Source organism: Acromyrmex echinatior, chromosome 16 (assembly GCF_024713525.1).
Source record: "Acromyrmex echinatior isolate Ae372 chromosome 16, ASM2471352v2, whole genome shotgun sequence".
Taxonomy (NCBI): domain Eukaryota; kingdom Metazoa; phylum Arthropoda; class Insecta; order Hymenoptera; family Formicidae; genus Acromyrmex; species Acromyrmex echinatior.
This window is the reverse complement of record NC_141867.1, coordinates 2,550,055-2,577,919: the sequence shown is the minus strand read 5'-3', so window position 1 is coordinate 2,577,919 and position 27,865 is coordinate 2,550,055. Positions and strand designations below refer to the sequence as shown.

The window sequence follows — 27,865 nt, the reverse complement described above, 5'->3', positions numbered from 1 at the left end:
GAATTAACTCTTTATAGATCGGCGACTCTGCGCGCGAGCGCATCATTCACTTTATAAACTGTCCGATTAATTTTTATGAAAATGGGCCATGAAATAATTTGATTAGGCTTTATTGAAATCTGAGGTTAAAAATAAAAACTTCAAATGGATTTAATATAGCGAACAGAACGTAAAAAAATAATTTGATTATCATAAACTTCGCTTTTAACAAGTTTTTAATTGCAAGTTTCCATCCAATTTCGTTTTATTTGAAGCTTATCGGTGCTACATAAACAGTAGTACTGATTTCCAACTCTATAGAGAGACTTCATACACTATAGTCCATTCATGGAGATTATCCCTTTGAAATTCGACATTTTCAAACTACATTCGGAGATGTCAGAAATCTCCTAAAACCGAATTTTATGATAATATCAGATTACTTTTTGAAATTTAAATTTTATAGAAAAATTCTGAGGCCAGAATCAGCGCCTCGAAAACCTTTAGAAAACGAGACCTTTCACATAAATAACTTTGTTATTGAAAGCTTCGATTTTCAAAGGATTAAATCACATTTTATAATATTATTTTTAATTTCCATGTATGTCAAAATGTAAATTAATTCATTTTTGTGATTAATTAAAAAAAACAATGTCAATCTTAAGATAGTAAATAACTAAGTCAAATTTAATATATTTTTTTAAGTTATATTGTTCAATTCATTGTTTTAATTATATTAAGTAAGAGCAATCTATAGAAATGATTAAAAACAACTCAAAATTTGGTATAAATTTGGTAGAATGTCTTTTGGTAGAAAACTTTTTGCAGTACTGCATCATGCTTGAGTTATATAATTATTTTGATGCTTAATAATAAAATTATTTTTAGGTCTGAATCTACCAAAATTTTTAGATACTTCAAAATTATTCTTTTCGTATATCTACTTTTATATCTATTAATATATCTATCTTAGAATATAAGTTTAATCCTAAATTACATTTTCCAATAGACTACTATTATTGTCGCAGTTTTATTCCACGAATCTGACTTTTGGAAGCTATTTCCATTTTGAAGATGTAACGGAACATAGAATGAAAAGGTATAGATCGGATATCGAGAATAAACAAATGAATTAACTTTCCTCTCGAATTGAACTCTCTGACCCATCACTTGTGCGGTTACAAAGGAAAATACAATTCCCAAGGTGTCACCCTATGACCGACTTTTTTTGTGCTCGTTTTCTCGCGAACGTTTCTTCGTCATTCCAACTCTATTTTGGCCTCGATTCATAATTTGACTCAATCTTTTTCGACGAACTACAGACTTTGTCTTTTTATATCATTAATGTACCAACTTTTTATTATAGACTTTACTTTTTAGCTTTTAATCCTATATTTTTTTAATCCAATTTCAACATACATTATTCAATATCGTGTGAAAGAGAATCGAGATCAATAAGCCTCCGTTCCTCTGAAATAATTATTTAAAGATAATTTTATTATGATTGAGTTATAAAACTCGTGGGAATTTTGAGAACTCATGGGATTTTGGGAGTTAATTGGAAATTAACTGGAAATTAAGCTCCGTAGAGTATAATATTTCTTGCTAAATAAAATTTTACAGTAAATGCGTTACATGAAGTTATGTAACATCACCGTAATGAATTCACATCTGTGACACTGTTTTAAACTTTATATAATATCGATATAAACTTTATATGTATCGATGTTGTAGTGACATTGATTATTCTAAACGCCCAAGAGAGGGATGCAAATGTATCTCTTTCTCTCTTTCTTTCTCCCCCCCCCCTTTCTCTCTCTGTTCCTCTCTTTCTCTTCCAGACTTGTATCTATGCTTCTCAAATTAACACTGTGATAATCTCGGAGAACAGAGAGACAATGCATCGCGTGGCTGGGTAGCTGCAGGCTGCTTTTCCAGCTTTCTGACTCTGTTGCACCAGGTCGCACGAATGGGAGCAACAGGCGATCGTCAACGACCTCGTCTTTCACAACCTCAAGAGTATAAAGGCAGGAGCAGCACATCGATCATGCGGTACTCTGAATTGTATGCGTCCGCCATTGCTCGCAATTCAGTCTAATGCACTCCCAGCGGAATCAGAGAGAAAGATATATATATATATATACGCATGAGCGAATGACCGGTTACAGAATATCGATCTAACCTTTTGTTTGATCTAACGATCTAATCCTTTTGTTTAATAAAGATAGATGTACATCTTTATATTCGAAATTTGAGCTTTTCGCGAATGACAATTGACATTGAGAGTAAACTATTAATTTTTAGTAACAAGAAAAGGAGGGATATTTGAAGTAAAAAAATCAAACTAGTAAATTATCTTTAACTATACTATAAATCGCTTTATGATTTAGTAATCGCTTCATAATGTTTCTACATTGCACACTTTAACTATTGTACACTGTTAAATTTATAATGCCAAATTATACTTAATTTTTAATTTCATGTCTATAGGTTGCCATTGCTGCTATATGTCATTAGTTTAACTAAAAGAATGGAATTAACAGTTATATATAAGAATTATAAATAAGAAATAAACAATCAAGAAAATATATCAAATTTGACTTAAATTTGATTTAGTTTATTTACTAAATACATATACGTTATCATGGACATTGTATATTTTGAAACTAAGCAATTCGCCACAGAATTAGATTGATTTATATTTTGACACGCATATCTAATAACAAAATGTTATTTAATTCAAAAAATTGGATTACATTGTCTTTTTAAAATTTAACAATGTATAAAAGTCTTATAGACTGAAATTTTTTATATCCAAGTTTTTTTGAACGTTTCGCGATTGCAAATTTATATCGAAAGTAAACTATCAAATTTTAGTAACAAGAAAAGGATATGTAATGTAAGAAAGTTACCTCTAACTTATCGTCAATTGCTGTGAATTGCTTTATAATATGTTTTCATATTGTATGTAATATCACCTTGAGTATTATATCAAAGTCTTATAGACTAAAACTTTATATCAGTTAAACTTTGCAAGCGTGGATTGTGGATACTATTCATCTATAGATTCGCCGTATATAGATCTACAATGTATATAACGTGCCATCCATTGGGATTGGTATCAATAAATATTCAATGAATTCAGATTTTCGCGCGATACTGGAAAATAATCTCTATATATTGACTCATGCGATCAAAAACACGACGATCGGCACAAGATATATTTATTTCCGGTATATCTACGGCGCGACGGAAATTGAATCTCAAACCAGAATTACTTCGGTTTTAATTCGCACGCGATTTGTACCTTTGGGACAAAAAATTCAACGAATTATCTCGTGCTTTTTTCATAACGCCATGTATTAATCGGCATAAGAGCCTTAGTCGCTAGATAATTATTTTTCTAATGTGTCTACATGTTGATACATATTTATAGCACACTGTTAGATATCGAAAGAGCAGTGGTAATTTAATTCTTTGAGTTAAAAACAAAATATAATAACAGAAATAGACAACAGTAATAATTTATAACTAAACTGAGACTCGTTTGCAAATATTATACAATAAGTGTAAAAAGTCTTCGTAAGGATATCTTTAAAGAAGACTTTATTTTTAGAAAGTAAATATATTAGCAATTTATTGACAAAGAAAAAATTATTATTATATATGAGATTATTTTTCATAATTATTTTACCTAGAAATTTGTATAATAATTAAAATTAAATATTAAAATATAAGTAATTAATATTGTTATAGTAATGAGGAAAATGAAAAATTATATTATCTGGATATACACACAGAATTCGTATAGTCGAGAAAGTTAATTTTTAAAATTATGAACACGATTTGTTTTTGTCAAGCTCTTTTGTTATGAACAGAACATTATCATATATCATAAATAAGTATCTAATTAAAATTTACTTAAAAAAAAAAATTTTTTTCTAAAAAATATCTTTTCTGTACAAATATTTTTTGCATTGTATTTAAAGTGGCAAACAAGAAATAGTTAAAATATTGTTATATTAATATTGTTAAAATATAGCATATATTTAAAAGTTGTTTTCTCGGAAATTCTTTGCTGCGAATAATCACGATACTCATGTATCCAGGTCTGATTCTTCAACATTCCTAAAAAATATATAGGAAGTATATATTTACAATTAGTAAATATGAAAGCATTTGTAAAAGACCTAATATGTAGTATTACAGATCTTTCAGAGTCATTTGCGCACCAGTGCCTTAATAGTCCCTTTTGAAATCTACAGGTTGCCTGTTGCTCCACTCCGGTCGACCGTCATCGGACAGAGACCGACCTAGATTCCCCATAAATAACTCGCTTTTTTTTCCTCCCCCGATTCCTCCCCCGATTGGTCTGTCCACGCATTTATCCCTAGCACATATTGCCTCGCGTTTATATATTCGGTCGTTTCTTCGCCTGCCGCTCGTCCCTGCTGCACTTCCGCGACGATCAATACTTACCTGCACACGCTGTGCACGCCGCTACCAGCTGAAGGAGATAAAGGCGTGGGTGCTGTTCGCAGCTGATGAATACTAGAATAAGTTCGTGGGGATTCGAGATCCCGTCAGCCGGTGGCTAAATCATTTCCATTTACGTGACAACGGCCATGCGAATCGTGACTGCCTGAAACTACATAATTACGTGGGCACGATCGGTTTAACGGTCGGTTATATTTCGAGATATTGTGTGACGCAGCAATATTTCCCAGCGACATTAATGCGACAACTGCTTCATAATGTTGTAATGCTTATTGGATAGACATACAAAAAGAGAATGGTTTTACTGAAGTATCTAAAAATTTAGTTACACTGTTAAATTCATAATGGCGACTTATAGAAACAATTAAATAACTCAAATTTAATTCAACAATTAAATTCGAGTTATTTAATTGTTTCTATAAGTCGCCACTGTTCTTACGCAATATGTCGTTAATTTAATTAAAACAATGGAATTAAATTAAACTCAAGAAAATGTATTATTTGACTTAAATTTAGTTCATTATTTACTAAGTGTAATATATTATTATGGATGTTGTTTACTTCGAAATTAATTACAGAAATAAATTGATTTTCATTTTGACATAAACGAAAGTTAAAAATAATAAATTATTCAAGAGATTGGGTTACCTGTTCTTTTGATAAAATGACAAAATTTATAGAAAAAAAATAGACAAAAAATTACTTTTACATTTTAAATGTTAAATATTTATTAATTCAAATTAATATTTTCTGTATAATTTTAAAAAGTAAAATATAATATTCAAACTCTTAAAATTATTCTGCATAGGTCGCGTATACAAAAGTAGTTTGCAACGCTTGTCATGACAGCAAATCAGAAGCATCAATATTATTGATCGCTTCTGATTGGCTATTGCGACAAGTGTTGCAACTTATGTAGAATAATCTTCAGAACTTGCATTACAATGAACTAATGAAGCACGTTAAACGGAATGTTTATTTATTTGATTATTGGCACACTATCATTTGTTTTTGCAATCTGTAGTTGTTTTTCCCATTCTTTCTTACATAATCGAAGAATAGAATACATTACTTGCTCACAATTTTTAACTTTCATTGTTTGTTTATTTTAGTATTTATTTTAAATTTTCTTTGTTTCTTTGCATCGGAAACTAAATTAAAATATGGTACGTCAATACTTCTTTAGTTTGAATATAAAATGGATCAACATTGAACAAATATAATAGGTAAATGCATTTGACAAACAATTAGTATACGTTTCTTCCGCAAAAAATAGTACTTATTGAAACTTTTGAACGGTACTGAAGATCTGAAAATAATTGTTCTGAGCTCAAAATAATTATATAGGATACTCAAACTGATAACTAGAATATTAAAACTTGCAGCATTATCATCAATATTTAAGCGTTCTATATAATTATTTTAATGATCTAACAAAATTATTTTAGATCTATGTTTAGCTAAATTTTTTAATACTTTAGCAAAGCTCTTTTCATTCTACATATGTTTAACAATTTGATGACAATTATCGGTTTAGCATAAAAAAATTAATATATCAGTGCTATGTATATTCTCATGTATTACTTGTATCTTTTTTGTGGAAAAGCGCTTTCAACGTGTAGTTTAAAAGAGGATTTATGATAGTAATCTTCTTTTTCAAGTTGAAATCCAAAGTGCATCACTCTAATTCATATGACTGCGGTATATCATATGCGGCGGATGAGATAAATACCGACATGAGCGGTAAAGCTTTGGCGAAATTTTTCACCTCCTTTATTCAACTGCACTTTTCACGTTATTTACTGCGACATTACTTACTGCAAACATGGAGCCAGTCTATATGTCGAAACAGAATATTCGCGTATAAATGTATTGTCCTTCTAAACAGGCTGAATAGTAATTATTCAAATATATGTACACAATAGATTGTCTATTCCCATGCAACTCGATGTCGGATAATCGACCATTTAAGCGATGCACTGATTACAGAATTATCCAATCAATGTTTGACACTTTAGCTATTCACCGGGACAAATTGAATAGAATATCTCTCATAATATTATTAAGAGTTTATTTCTTTAGCGGAACAGAATTTTTTCCGGAATAGCAGACATGTATGTACTTCGTGGCTCTTTATGCAAAAAAAAAACTGGGCAAAAAGTTACTTCACGGCATTTTTTCGTCCGGAAAATATATAAGAGCGCCACCAGCTATATACGTGATGTGTCACGGTATATAAAACATCTTATCCTCGTGCCCCGGCTGTTCGAGACGTGCTGTGTGTTATAATAGCGATTTATCATGAAGTTTGAAAATGGCACGCAACGACCGTCCACCACAAATTATGGACTTCGTCGCATTTCACACATTATATGACACTTCTGTTATCGCGAATGAAATTGACGAATCTTATATGTATAAATTATTAACAGATTATTTATAAGAGCGAAGTATGAATGATGAATTTTTTCCCGTCTCAAATCTGTTTTTATGAAGAGGTTTCGTAGATGCAAGATTTTTAAGTCTAAAAAATATAAATAAAATGTGAATAAAATGGAGCGATTCATAAAATGCAAACACAAATTGAGTTATTAAAAAGATTTTAAAGCAGATATTTTTACGTAATGTTTATCATCAGATATTCGTAATGATGCAACATTCGGAACAGTTAATTCTTGAAAGCTGCAATGTTAAATTCGTAATATCAAATTATACCCAATTTGAGTCATTTTTAATCATTTTCAGAATTAGGAAGTAACGCATTACTTATTAAAAGTATATTTAAATTTCTCTCTTTATTATAAAATATTTCTAATTAATTAAAAATAATGTAAACTATTGAATAATTATGAAGATAATAAAGGATTAATGTTTCGACAAAAATAATGATTAAATTCGTTATTATTACTGTGAAAATATAATTTCCATTATCGTTACAGACATAAAAAAGTAATGATCGTTATGAGAAAAAGTAAACGCGTAATTTTTAAAGTTACGTTCTCAATCCTGATCATTTCTATAATATACCTATAGGTCGCCACTGCTTGTAAAAAATCAATATGTCTTTAATTTAACTAAAACAACAAAGTTAAACAATTTAACTTAAGAAAATATATAAAATTTAACTTAAAGTTAGTTATTTACTTTGAAACTAATAAAAAATTAATTAATTTACATTTTGACACGTATGGAAATTAAAAATAACAAAATGTTTTTTTAAGAGATTGTTAAGAGAGGATTACTGTTGCTCTTTTAACATTGAACTGTTAAAATTGTTCCATTGCTCCTTCCGATCTAACAATATATAATAATATTTAATGATAGACGAAAACATTAAAAATATATACACTTATAGAGAAAAAAAATGTAGTAATAGCAACTGTAGAAATAACAAGTTTTATATATATTATAAGATTAATATACATATATAGTTAAATTATACATTATTTTACAGTTAAACTGATTTAATACATTTAAAAAATTCTATGTGTAAAAAAGATATCATCTTTATAGTTGCTAGTGCCATGTCTTTCTTTTTTTAAGTGTAGAAATTTTAGACTTTTTTAGGTTGCTTGGTTCATCGATCATGTTGCTGAATCAGCAACACGAAAATGGAAAATGTTTGTAAACTAGATACGTGCTCGTGCGCGACGCTCATGCATGCTAAATTAAACGCGTAATGAATTTACATTGAATTTTAGAAAATTTCAGGATGAGACAAGCGAACGTGCGCATAACTCTTCAAACCGGTTAAAGCGGTTCTTTTCTTTTGTAATATTTTAATGCAAATACTGTTATTTAGGGCGAGTCTTTGGACATGAAAAAAAAAATGGTAATAAAATTTTCCAATTTGCATATTTTTCGAGAAACTAGTTTAGTAACGATATTTTTAGAGTGTTAAAAGTTGTTCGCATTCTATTCATGTTCATTTATTTGTGCATCAAGCGCAAACTTAGTTCTGCGAAGAATTACGTCGCACCGCGTCTGAACTTGGTGAACTTTATATAGTTTCATTTCCGATCCTGCAGAGCATAGTGCGTATTAAAAGCGTAAATGTCTGTTACGTATTTGAAACTTTAGTTTGCAAAGTGCGGTACACACATTGTGCAAACTGAATCCGAAGGGCGTAATGATTGTAATCATACATAGATCAATGCTTAGGTTCTTTTTTCTACCTCTCTTATCTTATATGGGTTCTTTCTATTAATATCTAGACGTTAGAAAGAAAAAGTGTTTGCTGTCGTAGGTCATGGATATCGCGTCGATATTATTAATAGCATTGCCGATATGTATAGTTACGCGAATGATAAAATAAAAATCGACCTCGCGCGAATAGGAGTGACAAAAATCGTAAGACCTAAGGATATATTTGCAATTTATTGTAAGATATAAGAAGAAATAGACTACCCATTCCTATGAAAGCTGTGTTCTAAAATTTATTGCTGGTGCTAAAAATCTATAGTTTACATTACGTGCACTATAGATTTTCAGTGCTGGCAGTAAATTTTAGAACATAGCCGTAGTTGTCACTATTAATTTGGAAAAGGTGACAAATAAATACAGTGGGTAATTTTGAGATTTACCATTAGAGATATATTTACTCGTACAAAGTCCAACTTACAAATAAAATTATTCTTCCTTTTAGTAATTAAATAATTTATAAAAATAAATTTATATATATAATTGAAGTTAAGTTTATAGAAATATTTACGTATTATTCACCAACTTACATGTAGTTTTTCATAAGCTGTGCTATTGATATGTGCAAATATAATATATGTGAGATATTATTATTATGTTATAAAAATTTATCCATTACAGGATTTATAAAATATACCATTATTGTCATAATTTTTTTTAAATATAAAGATATATTTACACAATTAGAGGTAAAAGTATTAATTTTTATAAAAACGTAGTTTTTCACTATAAATTGTGCAATTCTTATACACATTATTTATGTAATTTTGCACACCTTTTTTTATAATGTAGATTGAAGCACATTGCTCCTCCTCTCCCTCCCTCCCCCCCCCCCTTTCTCTCTTTTTAAAGTATCAAATTGAAAAAAAATACTGATTGATTAATTTTTTCTAATATAGAGCAAAGAAGCTAACAAGGGCATGAATAATCTATGTCTATACTTATTACCTCTATGCAATTTACGTAATTTTCAAAGTATCTTGGTTCATGATCACAAAAAATGTATAACGCGATACTGAGCAACACGTGTCATCTAGTACGTCCGATAATAAAGTTAATACCTTGGGACGCATTAGCTGAGTTTAACGTATTACGTTACCTCGTGAACTATCTCGTTCTATTTTTTCGTTACGTAACGTTTCCATCATAATTTTTTCGCAATTCAGGAAGCACGCATTCATGCTTGCAATTTACTACCCTATATACCTTTCTAAATTATACATATTATTTTAGCAGTTAAAAGCATATATACTCTTCTCTCTTTTTTATCGAATAATTTAACTCAAATGTATGCGGATTGAATTTTATAATTGAATTCGAGAAGAACTCGATTTGATTATTTTTTTATATGCATGTTTTTCCAAGCCATAGTAAATGGACAGATGTTAGCATGTGAACAAATATTTGATAAATATACCCGAACGCTAGAAAACGCCTAGGTGCATTTACAGAATAAGTACTTAGCGGTAATGAAGAATTTATGTTCGACTTGCACGAGAGTAGCCAAAGGGTTGGCCAGGGTATGTCAGAAAGCAATTTAATCACCAGCCACGCGCGCCTCTTTGCTAAGAAAATATTTTGAATAGCGAAATACATAATCACGAAAGAGTACAACTGGAATTTTACAAAAACTAGGTTGCGTCTAATGATGCTTGCGATATTGAATATTTTTTATAGAGATACCGTATCTTTGATGCTATCGTTTGATAGTTGGAAGGCAATTTTTTATGGAAAATATCCGCGCTTGCGAAAGAGAAATTACAATGAATAATAATATGCGGTATGTCCGGCCGTAGATGTACTTTTATAATATATTTATTTATTATGTGTGTTACATAATAAAAATAATTAAAATAATTACATAACAATATATTTTATTTCATTTTCAAATAATTATTAACACACGCATATTCAAGAAAAAATTTAAAGTAATGTTTGATCGTACAATGTACAGAAATAACAATGAAATAACAATTTGCTGAAGTGCTTAAAAATTTAGTTAGATACATATCTGAAAATATTTTTATTAAATCGTCAAAATGAAAAACGTTCAAACTGGAATGTTAAAATTTTCCGTAGCATTATCGTCAATGAACATTTTACATTACAATTATATTTTGGTAGTTCAACACAAATATTTGTAAACCTATATCTAGCTAAATTTTTACAGTGAAACTGTTCTTTTTGTGTAGCAATAAAAGTTTTTTTAAAGATTCATGCATTCCCTTTTCATGCATCACAGTTTAAATTACTAAAATATTCAACGTTGAATATTAAAAATTCGCAATGAATAACGCTTCTGTTTCAAATGCTGACCACTTTTTTTGTAGATAGAAGTTTGATCGAAGTTTTAATAGCGGTGATTTTTATTCGTAAACCGATAGAGCGTCATGTTATCTTCTGGTCTTTCTGTTTCGTTACATTTCGATCGCTCTTGACGTAAAATCGTCGATTTCGGTCGACCTATTTTTGCGGATAACAAGGGAAAGCGACGTTACTTATAAAGAATATTCCATATTCTGAGGAACATGGAGAACTTCCTCTACATGTATATGCCGATGCTTATGTAAATATTAAATTGAAGATACGACGTTCTAAGAGAGAAAGCCGCGTTTGCGCGCATAAACAGCACCATTCAAGTATTACATGAGAAATCGATCGTCCCGACAAAAGTGACGTCTCGCGAAGCCTTGTATGTATCGATACTATCCTTGATAGATCGAACACAGCTTTATACGAAGGAAACTTCGACGTCGATGCGTTTTGCATTGCAGATAATGTGCATCGTGCTTGTCTGTATATGTGTATGTGTATTTGTGTTGTGAACTGGGATAAAATGGTGAAATATTCGAACATACGCTTCGCTGAACGATGGTGTATCCGAACGCTCACGTCCGCCGATGATTTATGACTTATTAAATCGTTGGAAAATCAACGATGGCGCTTAAACGGTTTGCGTAAGTCATTACAACGCTCTCCGTCGCAATTATTGCGACGTAAAATGGCATTTACCTATATACGGCGTGATTAATTGTAATTAATGAATCGAAATTCTAATTATCGCGGATCTCTTTTTTTATTTAATGTCAGATCGAATTACGCAAATTGGAAATTAATGCATTATGTTCGTCGTTATATTATATCACAATATTCCATTCAAGCATCGCTTGAACAACGTTAAAGCTTTCCGAAGTATAATCAATATCAGTTTCCGTCCAGGCTAATGGCGATTGAAAATCTCGAAGGGATCACTACAATTTATTTCGTGTTTGCCTCGCTTGCTCCTTCTGTTCACTTCACAGTGAAACGCTGACAGAATAAGTTGCAACTCCCTGTCTTGCTTTTTGTGTTTCTTTTTAACGGCAATCTCCGGCCTCAAGATTTTCCGTCGATACTGATTTCTTTTTAAAGAAAATCTTTATCGATTTTCACTTGCTTCGCACTGACTGCATTTTTCTCTCTCTCTCTCTCTCTCTCTCTCTCTCTTTGTTTGCCAATTGAAAGTCGGTCATCTCGTTGTTACCTTTTGATCCAACTTCTCTATTTTTACGTCAGTTTAAACCACTGCAATATAGACAGTATTAAAAAAAAACACTTGTGTATATGATCGATTTAATCATTTTTTTACCTTTTATCTACCTTTTATTCTACCGCAGAGTTTTTATTTCACCAAAAATTTCTTTTGTCGTAAATACCACAGTCAGTTTCAAGTTATATAAATTTGCTTTTTATATTCTTTGCACGACACTCGCGCTTGATTGTATCTTCTTTAAATCAAATTCATGTTACCTAGTTTCTTATCCAAGTTAATGATGCGCAGTCGAGCGGCTGTACGAAGCAACGAGACGCCGGCATATAAATTTCTAACGCTACTGAATTTGTGAACCAGCCAGAATTCGTTAGCTTTACTCTCGCGGCTGTCTTTAATGATGCACGCGTAGATGCCCTGATTTTATAAATCCCTTTACTGGAACGAAACGAATTGAAGGCACTAACGTTATTTGAATTTCATGACATCCGATCGGAACACGTGCGACATTTGTACGAGGCTACCAGAGCGTGTAAAGAAAAATCTTTGTAGTCCGTATTTTTACACGCTGTGTTTCATATTTTTACACGAGCCATATTTCTCTCCTGTCGTGTATTCCTCCACTTCGGAATAATAAAAAGGGAAGCACAGCGTTTTCGTCGATGGTGAAGATGATTTCTTTTAGATGTTGACTTTCGTCAACAAAGCTGTATTAATTCGTTTTTGCGACCATGGGTTAAAATATTTCGAGTATCATTTTATAATATGTCATATCATCTGGGTATTTTTTTCGAGAGTTATATTTGGATTAATTTACAAAATTGATTTTCTCGAGATATTGTTTTTTAGAAATTCTTTATCTGCACGGAGAGAAAATTTTATATTAAGTTTTAATACAATTTTAAATTACACTTTACTATGTCTTGTATTTTCAATGATTCACAACATGATTCCGACATAACTTTTACCATGGTAATATTAATTTTTATCACATAAATAAAGTAATTTTTGTTAAAAGCCAGTGTTCAAGCCATATCCTAACATGAAAACAATTAATTTCTACTATGATATGCAAACAAAATTTGCTAGGTATATATTTTTTACTTATCTTTACATTACTAACTTTTATTCAACAAGTTTTGATTTTGTAATAAAAAATTTTTATTATGAAAAAGTGTAAAAATTACGTTGCATTATTGTTTTTAAAAAAATAGCTACACATTTAAACTTATAATTGTTATGATAATTCGCAGCTTCTCTCTCTACAACATTATAGTAATTTTAAATATAAAATTTTCTCATGTATTAAAAAAGTAGAATAACCAGATCCAATATAGGCATGTACGCACAATATTCTGTTTGTAAGTAATTATATGATTAAAACTGATAACAATAATAGCTCGTGCAGATTGTTCGTCTGATTTGATTGCATCAGTTTATTGCTCTATTTGTTTACTCTGTTATTGTCAATAAAGCAAAATGCAGAATATCGTAGTTGATGTAATATTTCATGGATGAATAACTGCTTTCTATAACTACTAAATGATAATTATTAATTTCCGTAATTTATGTATTCATATTTTACAACACTATATTTAGTTTGTATTTTTGTCACAATGTTTTGTTTAAAATTAAAGAGAGGAAACTCTTTGTAAGGTAGAATCAACTTATAGCTAACCTACACTGAAAAAAAATGTATAAATCTTAATACATTCTTAACATTTCTTTAAATAGTACTAATTAAACATTTACTTCTAGTAAATAAATATTCAATGGAAATAAAAAATGATACTTAAATTAAATTAATGGTTCTTGAATCAAAGAAATGTATGTTTACGTTTAAAAAATATTTATTTAGAACTATTTATACACATATTTTTTTTAATTTAATCTTTTTCAATATACACACGATTTTAATGTTTTCTTGGTATATTTGTTGTTTAAATCCACTCAGTTTAAGCCTTAATACGACACTGTTCACCATCTTTTCAGACGCGACATTTTTGCAGATAGCTCAAAAGCAAATGTACAAAGCCAGAAGTTTGGAAAATAGAAAATCTGGATTATGTTTTATCTCTATATCTCAGCTTGACAAAATCTAACAAGTATCAGTCGGAACGAGGAGAAACTAGGAGTCGAGGAAACGAAGCATTCGTTGCCCGATTTCCCGGTGATATCGACTTCGCAAGTTTCTTCCTGCATCACTTTGCTGATTTTTCTCTTTTATCGAGAAAGCGACGACGATGAGCTTTCGCTTCTTTCCATTTCATACAACCTCATAAATCCCGGCAAACATCTCCCATTATCAAAAGATGCGATGCAACGTCTTCAAGTGCCAAGTATATTGCACGTAGCGTTCGTGAAAGACGACACTATGTATTTTTAGATTGCAATGACATTTTGAAAAATGGTTGCAGTATCTTTTAATGATACAGCAATAGCTGAGGGATATGCGAAACAATATATATGGATTTTCCTAAGAACAATAGATTCTATAAGTACAACAATGGTTGCACAACATGAATACACTTAATGAGAAAATATCATGGAAACAAAGGATAAAATCAAGTTTCCAGAATATTTTCAGATCTACAAGTAATATAATTTAATGACAAAATCTGCACGGAAAGAATGAAATATTTAAAAATTTTAGTAGGTTTGAATGTATCCGAAATGTTTGAATCTTTTGTTATTTTTTAATCCCGCTTTCGAGATTTATTCAAATATTCGAAGCTTTCAAATATGACGGATGCAATTTCTCACGATGCGACACGTCGAACGTTTTCGTTCAAATTTTGCTTCTTCGCTCGATTTCTATCTCCAAGTGTAGAGGCACGTCAGAAGTTATTTGGCGACAATTTTACGGGCCGAAAAAGCATGTCCGAGGAAGCATGATTTTCCTCAAACCGCACGAAAATAGTTCGTACATAGTTTGGATTCTTATAAATTATAGTCGCCATTTATAAAGCAACTAGCATTTCTGCGGAGTTATCAATCAATTATAGCCGATTGATAGCGAAATCATAAACTTACAGAGTTGTAATTGATTTATATTTTCTAATTTATTATCGAAAATTTATATAAAAAAATAGTAGCTACATCATGAAAATGTATTACACGTATTTTTTAATAAAATATTTAAATAAAGAAGATGAGAAATTACAAATTTTTTATATGTGAAAGAGTAATACAAAAACTTTGGTAGTGAAACTTTAAACTTTGGATAAAAATTATTTTAAGAGTTTTATATATTTTTAAAAAATAACTAAGATAAAATAAAAAAATTGTATTAAAAATTGTATTGTTAAATATAAATATTGATCTTGTTGAATAACTTCATATGTAAGTGATGTTTATTTTTATATGGAAAATATAAACTTTCAATTTCAGTCACTTTTTGCGAAGACTATATACCTGATATGTTTAACCCTTTGAGGACCAAAACTTTTTATAAAGTAACTTATAGATGATATTATCTTTCTAAAGGTTTTCGGGGTCGCTGAATTTGATTCTGGTCCTGACATTCAAATTTCATTGATTATCATGGAACTCGGTTTGAGGAGATTTTTTGGTGTCTCTGAGTTTCAAATACACAGACTAAAATATCGAATTTCAAAAGAATAGAACTTTGATTAAAGAGGATCTAGTGTCTAAAGTTTATAATCAGAGTCTGAGTCAGTTTGAAAGTCAGTTTGGAAATTTGATGTTATTTCACAATTAAAAACTCCCTAAAAGTTTTTATGATAATCAAATTATTTTTTAATGTTCTATCCATTATATTGAAACCACTAATTTTGAATTAGTTGTGAATTTTTTATCTCAGATTTGAATAATTAAAGCATTATTAAATTATCCCATAATCCAAGTTTCATAAAATTTAGCGAGTAGTTTATAAAATAGTTGATTCTGGGGTCATCAATTTACAAAAGATTAAAGTAAAAAAGAACCGAAAATTCCTTATGAATTTTACAATTTTGAATTATTTTAATCGTTTAAAAAATTTTTAATTGCAAAGATTTTGCACAACAATTTTATACCACTATAATGATTATAAAAAGTAAATAAGTAATTATGCATGTAATTAAATACTTGCTAAAATAGATTAGCGCAATTTAACTGCACGCAGCTTAGAGATAAAATTAATTAGACTTTCCAGACTTTTCTTGCAGTAAATTAATCTTAAACATAAGAGAAACGATTACATAAAAAGATGGCACTTCAAATCTATAAATTTTCCTTAATGCCGACTCACAGTTCATTTGCATATGGAATAAGTACGTACTTTCAGTTTGTAGCAGCTCGTGAATAATCGTCAGTTCGGTGTCCGCGACTAAACTTTATCTTTCTGTCGCACTTTTCCGACCGATGTAATTTTGCTGATCGAAATTACGCTTTTATGGCCTATTATGGAGAGGATCGGTCTTTGCGATCTTAATTTGAATCCCATTGAATTACTTGGAATCCTCGATGGCGGCTATAACAGACAAATTGACGTCGTTTAACACGATCAACAATGGACTTATCCGGCCGGCTGCGAATTCATTTATCTTTCTGAAAGCGACGAACTGGGGATTCAACTGATCGTGATTGCAAATGATTTTTTCGCTAATTCTCACTTGCTCCGAAGACTTCGAAGTCAGACTAAGTGAATCGCTCTCACTTCTCTACTTCTTGTGGTGTGCTAAATTGTAAAATTCAATCTAAATCTGTGAGAGCTTTTCCATCTCTCTTCTATCCATCTCTCTTTCGTGATCTTCATGCATGGATTGTTACAAATTTAATTCTTAAAGAAATTTCTCCGCAAAAAATTTTTATTCTATTTATTTTATATGTATATATTTTGTAGATATAGTTTTATGGATTTTATAAATACCTATGATATCTTCTTTTAATGTTGTGCTATAATACATGTCACGCGAAGTGTATAGAAATTATGACGTCGCATTCATCAATCATGACTAATGGACGTTTTCGTTGAGTTATTCACGTGTTATTCTCGCTATCGTTCGAACTATGGAAAACGAAATGTGCGACTCCAATCATTTTTACGTTTCCACTGTATACTGCAAATGGAAACGTATACGACAGACACAGCGCAAACAGCTTTTAATTACTGTCTCTCAATATGAAAAATCAAACGATTAAAATGCATAAAGAAAATTCAATTAGCATCAATAGCATTTGTATAATTTGCTCGTTGTGAAATAACGAAGTGTAAATAAAACTGCTCTTCTGCATTTTTATTTGAGGTTTATGTAGCGTTTCATGATAAGACTTCAATTATTGCTCATAAAACGCTGACTTTGTTCGATATTTAAGCTTATTACAGAATCAATCTCAGTTTCTGGCTGAGTACGCAAAAGTAACGATTAAATCTAGTCATAGCCGTATTCTTTTCTACTTACACTATTGGAAAGTTTATGTTAAATTTAACAACAATTTTTTATTTTAATTACCTTTTTTTATCTTAAATGATATTTGCATTATCTTCTAACATATTTATCTTGTGTTAAATTAACACAAAACTTTTTAGTGAACCATTTAAAACATGTAAAATATATTAATACAAATTTTTTGTGTACTATGTACTGAAAAAACTTCGTACTACCTTCCTCATCTTTCCGTGATAATTTCTGCAAAGGTTTTCAACGGAAGTCGGGAATTCATTGATTTTCCATGTAATGCGATGTCGATTACGGCCTTTAATTGAGTTGTCGGATAGAACAGTGATAAAGATTTCAGATTAACGTTTAATCACATCACTCCACTCTCTTTGCCGTGACTCTCGTTGTCCGCAGACTCTATCTTTCTTCGTTCCATCGAAGTTCCAAGCACGCGCTGCATCGGAGCATCTTCAAAAATCGATTTAGCTGCTGCAAAGTCTTCTATCTTCCCACGTGGCAGTCGTAGATAAGGGTAAAAGGTAATGTTTCGGAAAGCTCGCATAAAAGCCACGGATGAATTATTCTAACGCAAACATAACCAGGAGACTTTGTCGAACTATTGTTTCTGTTTTTCCCGTTCCATTAAATCGTCTCTCGGCGCAATCGAGATATAACGGTTATGGAATTTTGTACGCGGACGTATAACTGAAATCCAGCCTGAAAATATTAATGTTGACCGCGTTACATTATTTTGTTTATTTGTTCGCGCAATATGTCATTTTATTATCATTTCATTCAAATTCGGCGATTCGTTAACTGCATGATAAACAGTTACAATCTATTGTTACATTTCATAAAAACATTAAATGTTTTAAAAATAATAATTATTGAGGAAAAATAGCAATTTTGTGTTTTGTTAATTGTGTGACAAATAATTACACAATTTATGTTATATATTTATTACCATTTCACTCAGATTCTGTAATTTGTTAACTGCACGATAATTAATATGCATTTTATTACATTTTATAAAAATATTAAAAGCTTTAAAAATAGCAATTCGTGAACAATGAAAAATAACAATTTCATATTTTGTTGTTAACTGCGTGACAAATATAGTTCGAATCCATGTTTTATATTCTAAAAATATCAAAGCTTTGAAAACAGCAATCCTTTTTATTCTTTTTCATTTTGTTCCTGTCATATAATCGAGCGCGTTTCAAGTGCTCCAAAAACATCTATGAAAGAGAAAACTTGTTACATATCTTACAATATCCAACTGTATCTAGATCGCAGCTATAATTCATGCAATGGTAACGGAACCCATTGGCAAAAGTAGTTTTGACCGCACACATTTCGATATCTTGACAATGAAATACGACTGATGTAAAAGTGGCGCGACATAGAAGCTCGCCTTCCGTAAATCGGAATAAAAATAGGCAACACGAATTTTGACATAGTATAAGATTTCCATAAATTTCTTTAGAGTTGAGGTTCCATTTATGCAACTGTAACCATCAATAAGAAATATATGATTGCCAAATCAGTTATATCAATTTTGCGCGACAAATACGCGTATACTATTTGTCTGGACAAAATTCGAAATGTACATTCTACTTAAAATAATAAATCTTAAATATCTTCGGAGAATTAAAATTTTAAACCAAATTAATAAACAGCAATGAGCCAAGCATCAAATGTTAGTTTTCTTTAAAAAACAAAATATAAATTACAATATTATTTTCAAACGTTTCGGTTTACACCTCACAATCAGTAATAGATGCACTCTATTAAACTTTCGAAAAAAGTTTTGCTACAAATTGTATGAATAGAACAGTTGTGGTAAATTATCTAAAAATTTAGCTAGATACAAGTTTGAAAATAATTCTGTTGGGTTGTTCAAGAATTGATAACAATTAACAAAAAGTTTAAAACTGGAAGTACCAAACGGTCATTATTGATCGTGTCTTTATTTTTTAGATTGATAATATGTTTTTGTGTAAAAAATAGAGTGCTCAAATTTTTTTTTTCATAATTCTTTATTTAATTTTTCATTGTTTTCTTTCTTTTTATATTAATTTAAACAAAATTATTTTCAGATAGACTTTCGTTAAATCATTCTTTCCCTATGATATTTTTAAAAGGATATGATAAAATTTCGTCCAAGGCTAAAGTAATACACGTTTATTGTTCTTTAAGAACATGATTAAATTCTCAGTCTGAACGAGTTAACAAGAAACTCGGAATCTCAGTTTGAGATACACGATGTGCGAGAGAAGGCGCACATTCTCCACGGGTTAAAGTTGAAGAGATAGTTTTAACCACGAAATGAAACCAGGGAAGGTCTCTTCTTCTCGCGAAATAATTCCTCGTTACCGCATTCGATGCGATGAAACTCGTTGCAAGGAAAAAAAGAAAAATCAGTTGATTAAATCCGAGACCTGAAGAACATCGGTCAGTTTAAGCGGCCACACGTGTCGGTGCGTAAAATAAAACCCGGCGGAAGTTAATGGGGATTTATTGTATGCCATTAGATTTAGCGCGCGAATCAGAGGGTTAAGTGGAAAATGGAAACTCTTTAGAGAATTTCTCTTCTCCACTAATTAGTTTTCGAGCGCGGAATTGTAACGACACTATTGTTGGTTTTCGATATATTTCCTTTATAATAATCGTGTACAATCGTGTGTGACGAGGAATCCGATTTTAGACACTGAGTTATGTAGATAAGAAAGATGCGAGAATTCTTTGAAGAGAGAAAGAGAAGATACAAGCATTTGTTTCGAAATAAAGTAGTAAGTGAGGGGAAAAACACTATCACGAATAATTCTCTGCTTTTTACGAGGTAATTAATATTATACATCTACCGTTATTGTCGCCTTGACACATAGTCGCCAAGTTCAGCTTCGCAGATATACAATGCTTTTTTTTAGTTCTACATATTTTTATAACGTTTGTTACAGTACGTTACCTACAGAAGCGTCCACTTTAATTTTCTTAAAGGCAAGCGCTCTTAACAAATGTTCTACGTTTATTTACACTTTCAACAACAGTTTCCGCGATAATAAAAGCAATAATGGTTGCGCTATTTTGTTCATACAGACTTAGTTCTTTTCCACTCAGCGAGTTAGGACGAATTGTTCCAAGACCGACATTGCTATTTATACTACACGTGCAAACGTGTAATCGAATAACAGCAAGAGGATTTCTTGTCTAAAAAGCAGATTATTGTGTCTGCCTTTTTCCATTTTTCGAAATTAAAAAATGCAATTTTGTATAAGCAAAGAATATACAAAGTGTTTAGACTTCTGTTTGTGAAGTTTTTGATAAAAATGAATAGTAAATTCTCTCTCTCTCTCTCTCTCTCTCTCTCTCTCTCTCTCTCTCTCTCTCTCTCTCTCATTTATTATTATTATTTTCTTACTATTAATTTAGTTACCCATTTCTTTGTAATTTAGTTTACTCCATTAATTGTATTTTTGTCTAGCGCTTGAGAGAATATATTCCTCTCGCATAATAAATAGATATTTACTTACGTATTATCTCTCTCAATTGCAATGTTTCAATTTTGTATTTGTATATGCTATTCACCATGCTATCTTTTGTCTCTGTTTGTTTTTATATAGTTTGTACAATTTGCAAAGTCTTTATTTTCATTTGCATTATTTTTGTTTTGTTTTACTATTTTTATTATTTTTGCTACTCATATATGTATATATTTTTTTATTCTTTCGTTTTCTTTTCATTTTTATGTTTTTAGAGAATATATCTTGCTCTAGAATATAAAAAAATACCTTTATCTGTCTGAAAAATTTATTATAATGCAATTGCAATGCCAACCATTTTTATTAACTTAACACCTTCTAAAATTTAATTTTATATTTTAAAACTTTGTTTTATACATAATTTTAATATATTTTATTAAAATTCTCTAAGAATAAAATTTTATAATGTTGAAGTTGTTACATTTTCGTGCTACAATAACTGAAACATTTTACGCGATAAAAGTGAGTATAACACTGGAATTTTATTTTATATTGCGTTACTAAATTCAGAGTGCCTCGATCTCATTTGAAAATAATGAGTTCAAATCACAGAACTCTGAAATTCGAATTTTTAACCGCAACTTGAACTCGCAGTAAAGGTCGCAATCGTGGTTTGGCATATTGTAAATTCTCGCGTGTCTCGACTTATTTTCTTCGCCATCTTGGCAGCTCGACAAAGAGCCTTGCCGAGAACATAGATAGCTCAACAGGTAGCTTTTAGAACTTTGCACTCTCCTCTCCTCTTCCTTTCTGCCGTATTTTTCTGCCGTTCTTTCATATTTTACATGCTGCGCTGGCGAGCTGTCACGCCTACACGCGTGGATTGCTCTTCAGCGTTGATACCTTCTACGCCGCTTCATCCTTTGACATCGAAATCGATTGAATTTTGGCCAAACGCACACACACACACACACATATATATATATATATATATATATATATATATATCTTCACAAGCGCGATAAACGCGTTTAAATAAACTCATTCGTTTACACGACATGTGCCAATTTGTTTATCAAATCGGATAATGATTTTACATAGTTGACTTTTTATAATTTAAATGCTTTGCGGTACATATACATTTTTGACATCGTTTTGACGTTTTTTAGAACTTTATTTAAATGTATAAAACATTCTGGTAAAGTATAAAATATCAATGCAGATGTGCATACGCGAATACTAATAAAATACACTACTGAATAAAATTAAAGTATCACTTAAAACAAACGCTAAAAAGGACTAAATTCAAAGTTACGTATCTCTGCGAAAAATAGTCACAGAGTGATATTTAAAAAAAGTGTTTGAAATCTCGACTTTTGAATGTTTCTCTCTAATTGTGTATTTTTATAACAATTTTATCACAAACGACATTAATTTAAAGTGAACTTTGAAAAATTGAAGAATAAACTATAACCTTGATGACGTGTACGGGGAAAACAAATTTCTTTAATTGCATCTTTTTAAAATGTTTCGTTAATTATTACGCTATGATTTTTTTATTGAGCCATGATACTTGTGATTTAAAATGAATAGTGTAATTTCTTCAATTATTCAAGATTTACTTTAAGTTAATTTTAATGTAAAAGTTTTTTGTAGTGTTCGGGCGCGTTGTAGAGACACGTTTGAAGCATTCAAAAGTTGAGACTTTAAAATACTTTTTTAAATATCAGTCTGTGACCATTTTTCGCAAAAATACGTAACTTTGAATTTAGTCCTTTTTAGCGCTGGTTTCAAGTGATCCTTTAATTTTGTTGAGTAGTATATTTGTAATATTCTTTCACGTTATACAATTATCACATTAAATACTTTTTTTCCTTTGTCTGCAAATTTGATAAAAACTCGATTTAAAGTAGAGCAGAATAGTCAATTATTTTTTTTTTTACAAAAAAGAGATTGAAAAGATTTTGCGATATTAAATTGTTGCAAAAAAGATTTAAAAAAAAGCGAATAGATGACAGAGAGATGATAAATATGGTGGAGGTTGTCTGCATCACTGTTTCAATTTCACATTTCCAGATCGATTACAAGTATGAATAACAGAAAAAAACTAATTATGGTTGTGTGCTTTCATTAACTGAACGATCAGCCGGCACTTCATTGGGCAATGCACAATTACACACACGATACACCTCGCACGAGTAAATAAAGCGTGACTTGACGTATGCCGAAAGCTATGCAATCAAACGCGATTCGTGGATGTTAAAAAAATAAAAAGAATTGCATTCGATGAACACATTATTATAGACAATTTACAAATTGTATTTTTGTTTCAGCGTCAATTTATTATTGTATTTATTCTCTGTTTTGATCAATGAATCTCATCAAAGGTTTCATTAATCCTTCAGAGCTGGCACCAAAATCTGTGTAACACAGTACAATCCATTAGATGCAAATGATACATTCCGGAAAACACTATTAGCGCTATTTATATCATTCTTTATTGTTTATTATAAAACAATTGTTTATAAAACAAGGAATGATTCAAACAAATATATAATAGCATTTCCCCAAACGTACCAAAAGTGACATAACCGCTGAAGCAATAAACTCTTTATGTAAATAAATAATCAGACCGTTCATGGACTAAATTAGTTAAATAAATCATTACGAAGATTTTATCCGATCTTAAGTTACGTTATACTATGCTTATGCATTTTGTATGTTATAGCCCTGATTGACGCTGAGTCTATAAAATTTATAAATGTTAATTAAAATGCACTAATTATTTTTAAATTGACGTAATTCGATGATCATATAAAAGAAAACGATATCATTATCTAATTTTTAAGACAATATTAAAACCTTGTAGGTTTGTCCTGTGATACTTTAACAGAAAGAATAAATATTAAATTTGTGAATGCAACATAAAGAAAATTGAATTTGACATTTTTGATAGAGATTTATAATTAAATTTATTTAATTGGATCTAGTAGATTCTATCATTAATTTCGGAGCGTTAAAGGAAGTAAAAAAATTCAAGACTTTTTGTTGTGCTTGAAATTGTTATGGCATACCCCTTCGATTTTTCGTCATAATTTCGTCGTAGCGTAATTCCGAACATGCTTCCTTAGTTTAGCGCGTTTAGTCTTCGGTAGAGACATCGAAGTTGGAAAATGCTTCGTGAACGGAGAATTCCTCATCATTATCCTGTTTTTCCACTTCAGCGGATGACGAACAGCCACACGATGTTCCAACGACGGCATCATGCTGCGCTTTGTCAGTAACGGTGTCAAAGTTACTCCCTCGTAGGATCTCGAAATCCTGAATGTCTCGCATTCAGCTTGTCTGCCGCACTTTTTGACATTACTGGAGCACGTTGCGATTGGTTGTTTTAAAGAGACCAATGCTTTCTCCTCGTTGATGGAGTGTCTAGACTCTTTGTAACGGGTACGAAACGTCATGTGCGACTCGCGTGACAAAAGTTCATCATCACATATCCTCATTCCATCAAGCTTGTCTTTGTACGAAATGTCCGTGTAAGAGTCGATCGCATACGTTACGTTAGTGTGTTTGCTTCTGCAGGATACGGCGCTGTCCACCGAATTTGAATTTGACTCTGTATTAATATCATTAATTTGAAGCTTTTGTTAAAATAATTTTTGATCCAAATTCTGAATCATCGCCTAACTTTCGTGTTACTTTGAAATACAATATAGAAAAATTTGTAATTTTTTTTTATAACCTTTTTATATTTTATTCAAAAATACGTGTCCTTAAGTGTTTCACGTGCATGGAAAGAACTTTTTTGTTAAAGTATCTAAAAGGTGGATAATATAAATCTGAAAATAATTTTGTTGGACCAAGTCAAATTAATTATGTAGAATCAAAATGATTGTTAGAATGATGACAGGATTTTTTGCGACATTGCTTATACTTGAGCTTTCCACATAATTATTTTGATTTAAATTTTTTGATACTTCAACAAAATAATTTTTTTCCATGTTTGATCGGTTTTTCAAATAATAAATTTTAAATTTTTCGACGAATACAAAAAGTTTTGGTATTCCCTTCAATAAATTTCCTTCAGCCTAATACCTATCTCACGTTGATCGAGGATTTCGTTCTCCAGACCGTCGGAATAAAACGGTGGCGTTAAAGCGTCGTTGTCCCTGCTGCATGTCGTTCTCCTAATACCCGAACTTGTTATCGCCTCGTTCCCCTCGGATAGTCCAGGTTCTTTGCAACGCGGCGATAGTCTTCGAAGAATACTTTCGAAGCATCTTTCCTCGCTGAACGTGACTTCGCGCAGAGCACGATTCAGCTGTTCGATTAGATCTCGAATGTAAGACAGCGTTGGCGTGTCGCCCTCCTCCTCGCTGATCTTCGCAGCGATTCGTAGCTCCTCGAGAGCCTCTATGTGAAACAGAGCCCATCTTAGGGAATAGTCGTATATTGAACTGTCTTTTTATAATCTTACTCAACCATATCACGTGGATAAAATGGTTTTACTAAAGTATCTAAAATTTAACTACATATAAGTCCAATAATAATTTTATTGCATAATTTAAGTAATTATATAGAACACTTAACCTTTATAGAACGGAAAAGCCATTATAGTGTTGCTGAAATAGCGCTTTTTTTGAGGAAAAAAAGACAATGAAAAATAATAAATTATAACTTACTCAAGAAAAAACTAAGATTTTAAAAATAAACTTCCTCTCTTTCTCTTTCTCTTTCTATAAAGGTTAAATAATGCTTCGAAAAGTTTTAACATTCTAATAATGATTTCAGCGTTCTAGATAATTATTTTGATGACAATGTGCTTCAAAAAGTTTTAACATTCTAATGATAGTTTCAGCGTTCTAGATAATTGATAGTCCAAATCAAATTATTTTAAAATCTGTATCCAGTTAAATTTTTAGATACTTTAGCAAAATCATTCTTTTTATATACTCAAGTGGCGAGCAGATCCAATATTTCTTAAAGTCACGTAATTTCAGCGAAGCAATTAAATATATATCAAATATATTAAATTGGATTTTTTAAAAGATTTCAGGGATTATATATATATATATATATATATATATATATATATATATATAAAATTTTGATCTCATTTCTAGGATTCCTACTTCGTAGTTTTATTACAATTTCGTCGTATCTTAGTTGTTTACAGATATTTCACCGTGGTCTACATTTTGACACTTTCTCACAGTAAAATGAAAATTCCTCGTGATAAAACCGTCAGAGTATACGTCAGAGAAAAGTATTATATTTTTCACTCCGTTTCTCTTTTCTTTCTTCTTTTCTTTTTTTACAATTCAGTCATACAACTCTGATATAACCAGATATTTCAGATGTTTTTTCGAGTAATTCAGATAAAACTTAAACTTACAGAAAAACATTATGTGCGTTATTTGTTTAGTAGAACAAAAGTGGCAAGAAGTTACTACGCGCCTAGCAATATTATATCCTAGAAACATTTCGAAGATTAAAAATTAATTTTCAAAAAAAAACATCACTGATATTCCGACAAGAAGGAAAGATATGTAATATCTCTGGCAACGAGGTATTTAACTATTATTTTATTTTCGCGTCCGGAAGATTCGTTCGAAATTGGGCCAAGAAGAAGAAAGGGATGCTCGTGAAAAGACTTGGAACAACAGTTTGAGAAATAGAATCATCACCGGCGAAACGACCCAGCATCGCCAGGCACTGCGCCCGCAGCAGGTCGGCATGGAAGGTCCACTTCTTCGAGTTTGCCTCCTCCGCGCATTCCCGGCACTGCGTCGCCTTGCGCAACGCCTTGACGTACTTCCCCATCTCCAAATGGCAGCGTCCGATCTCATGGTGTACCCAAGCCCGCGGCACCGGATGGTCGACATGGATCGACAGATTTTCCAAAGCACGTGCGGCAGCTTCCAAATGACCGAAGCTGAGATGCACCCTGCCTAGAGTCACAAGAGCGCGTGACAGTAGAATGACGTCGTTGGTGCTCTTCGACAGCCGCACTATCATGGCGACATTGCTGCATGCTCGATCATGCCTTCCCAATTTCGTGTGGATCAGAGACAGATATTGATACGCCAATATTCTGTATCGAGAATCCTCTAAACCGGAAGATAATGTTAGCAAATCCTCAGCGAGTCTCAGGGAAGTCTTCATCTTGCCAGCGTTGAAATTAGCTTTCAAGTTCTTCAGCGTAGCATTGGCGCAATTATTGACATGCTTCAACATCGCCATGGACCGAATTAGTTTGGAAGTCAAGGGTCTTAGCGCGGGGAAAATTTTGCCGGAGGTCTTCTTGTAATTATTGAGATATCTGAAAGAGGGATAAAATATCCTTTGATTGAAATGTCGTAACACTTAATAATATTCAAGTTTCAAGTCATTAAGGATAAAGGCTTTATGTCGAACTACATTTCTAGGATGTAATTAAATAGCGTCATCTCATCGTCTACTTTAAACCGAGAAAAAACTTTATTTTCTTTGATTTTAATTTTAATTCAAATTTTATTTCAATGTAGATTGCAGTATTCATAGTATCGATTGATCATTATTTGATGAATAAATTATTCGAATCAATAATAAAGATTAAAGATGAATCGTAAATAATAACAGAACAATTTTTCGAACACATTTGTATTCGAATAATAGAGATATATAAAATAATAATTCAAAATATGAGTCTATAATCATTTGCTTTTAATCAAAGATTAAAAATTGTACGATTATGAATTTTTCCGAAAAAGATATTTTTATTTTAGATATTAAAGGATTAAAGTAATAGAAAA

The 27,865-nt window shown here is 31.1% G+C and overlaps 2 protein-coding genes across 3 annotated transcripts in view; one reads left to right on the top strand and one right to left on the bottom strand.

Moving 5' to 3' along the window:
• LOC105155097 (hypothetical protein) overlaps nucleotides 1–27,865 on the top strand; it is an 86,951-nt gene that overhangs the window by 43,135 nt on the left and 15,951 nt on the right. The gene's annotated exons all lie outside the window — the stretch shown is intronic.
• Nucleotides 989–27,317, bottom strand: LOC105142927 (uncharacterized). The gene is given in 4 exon segments (XM_011050835.2): nucleotides 989–24,379; nucleotides 24,382–24,687; nucleotides 25,167–25,484; nucleotides 26,759–27,317. Coding segments are annotated over 4 exon segments (1,347 nt in total). The 5' UTR covers nucleotides 27,315–27,317; the 3' UTR covers nucleotides 989–24,212.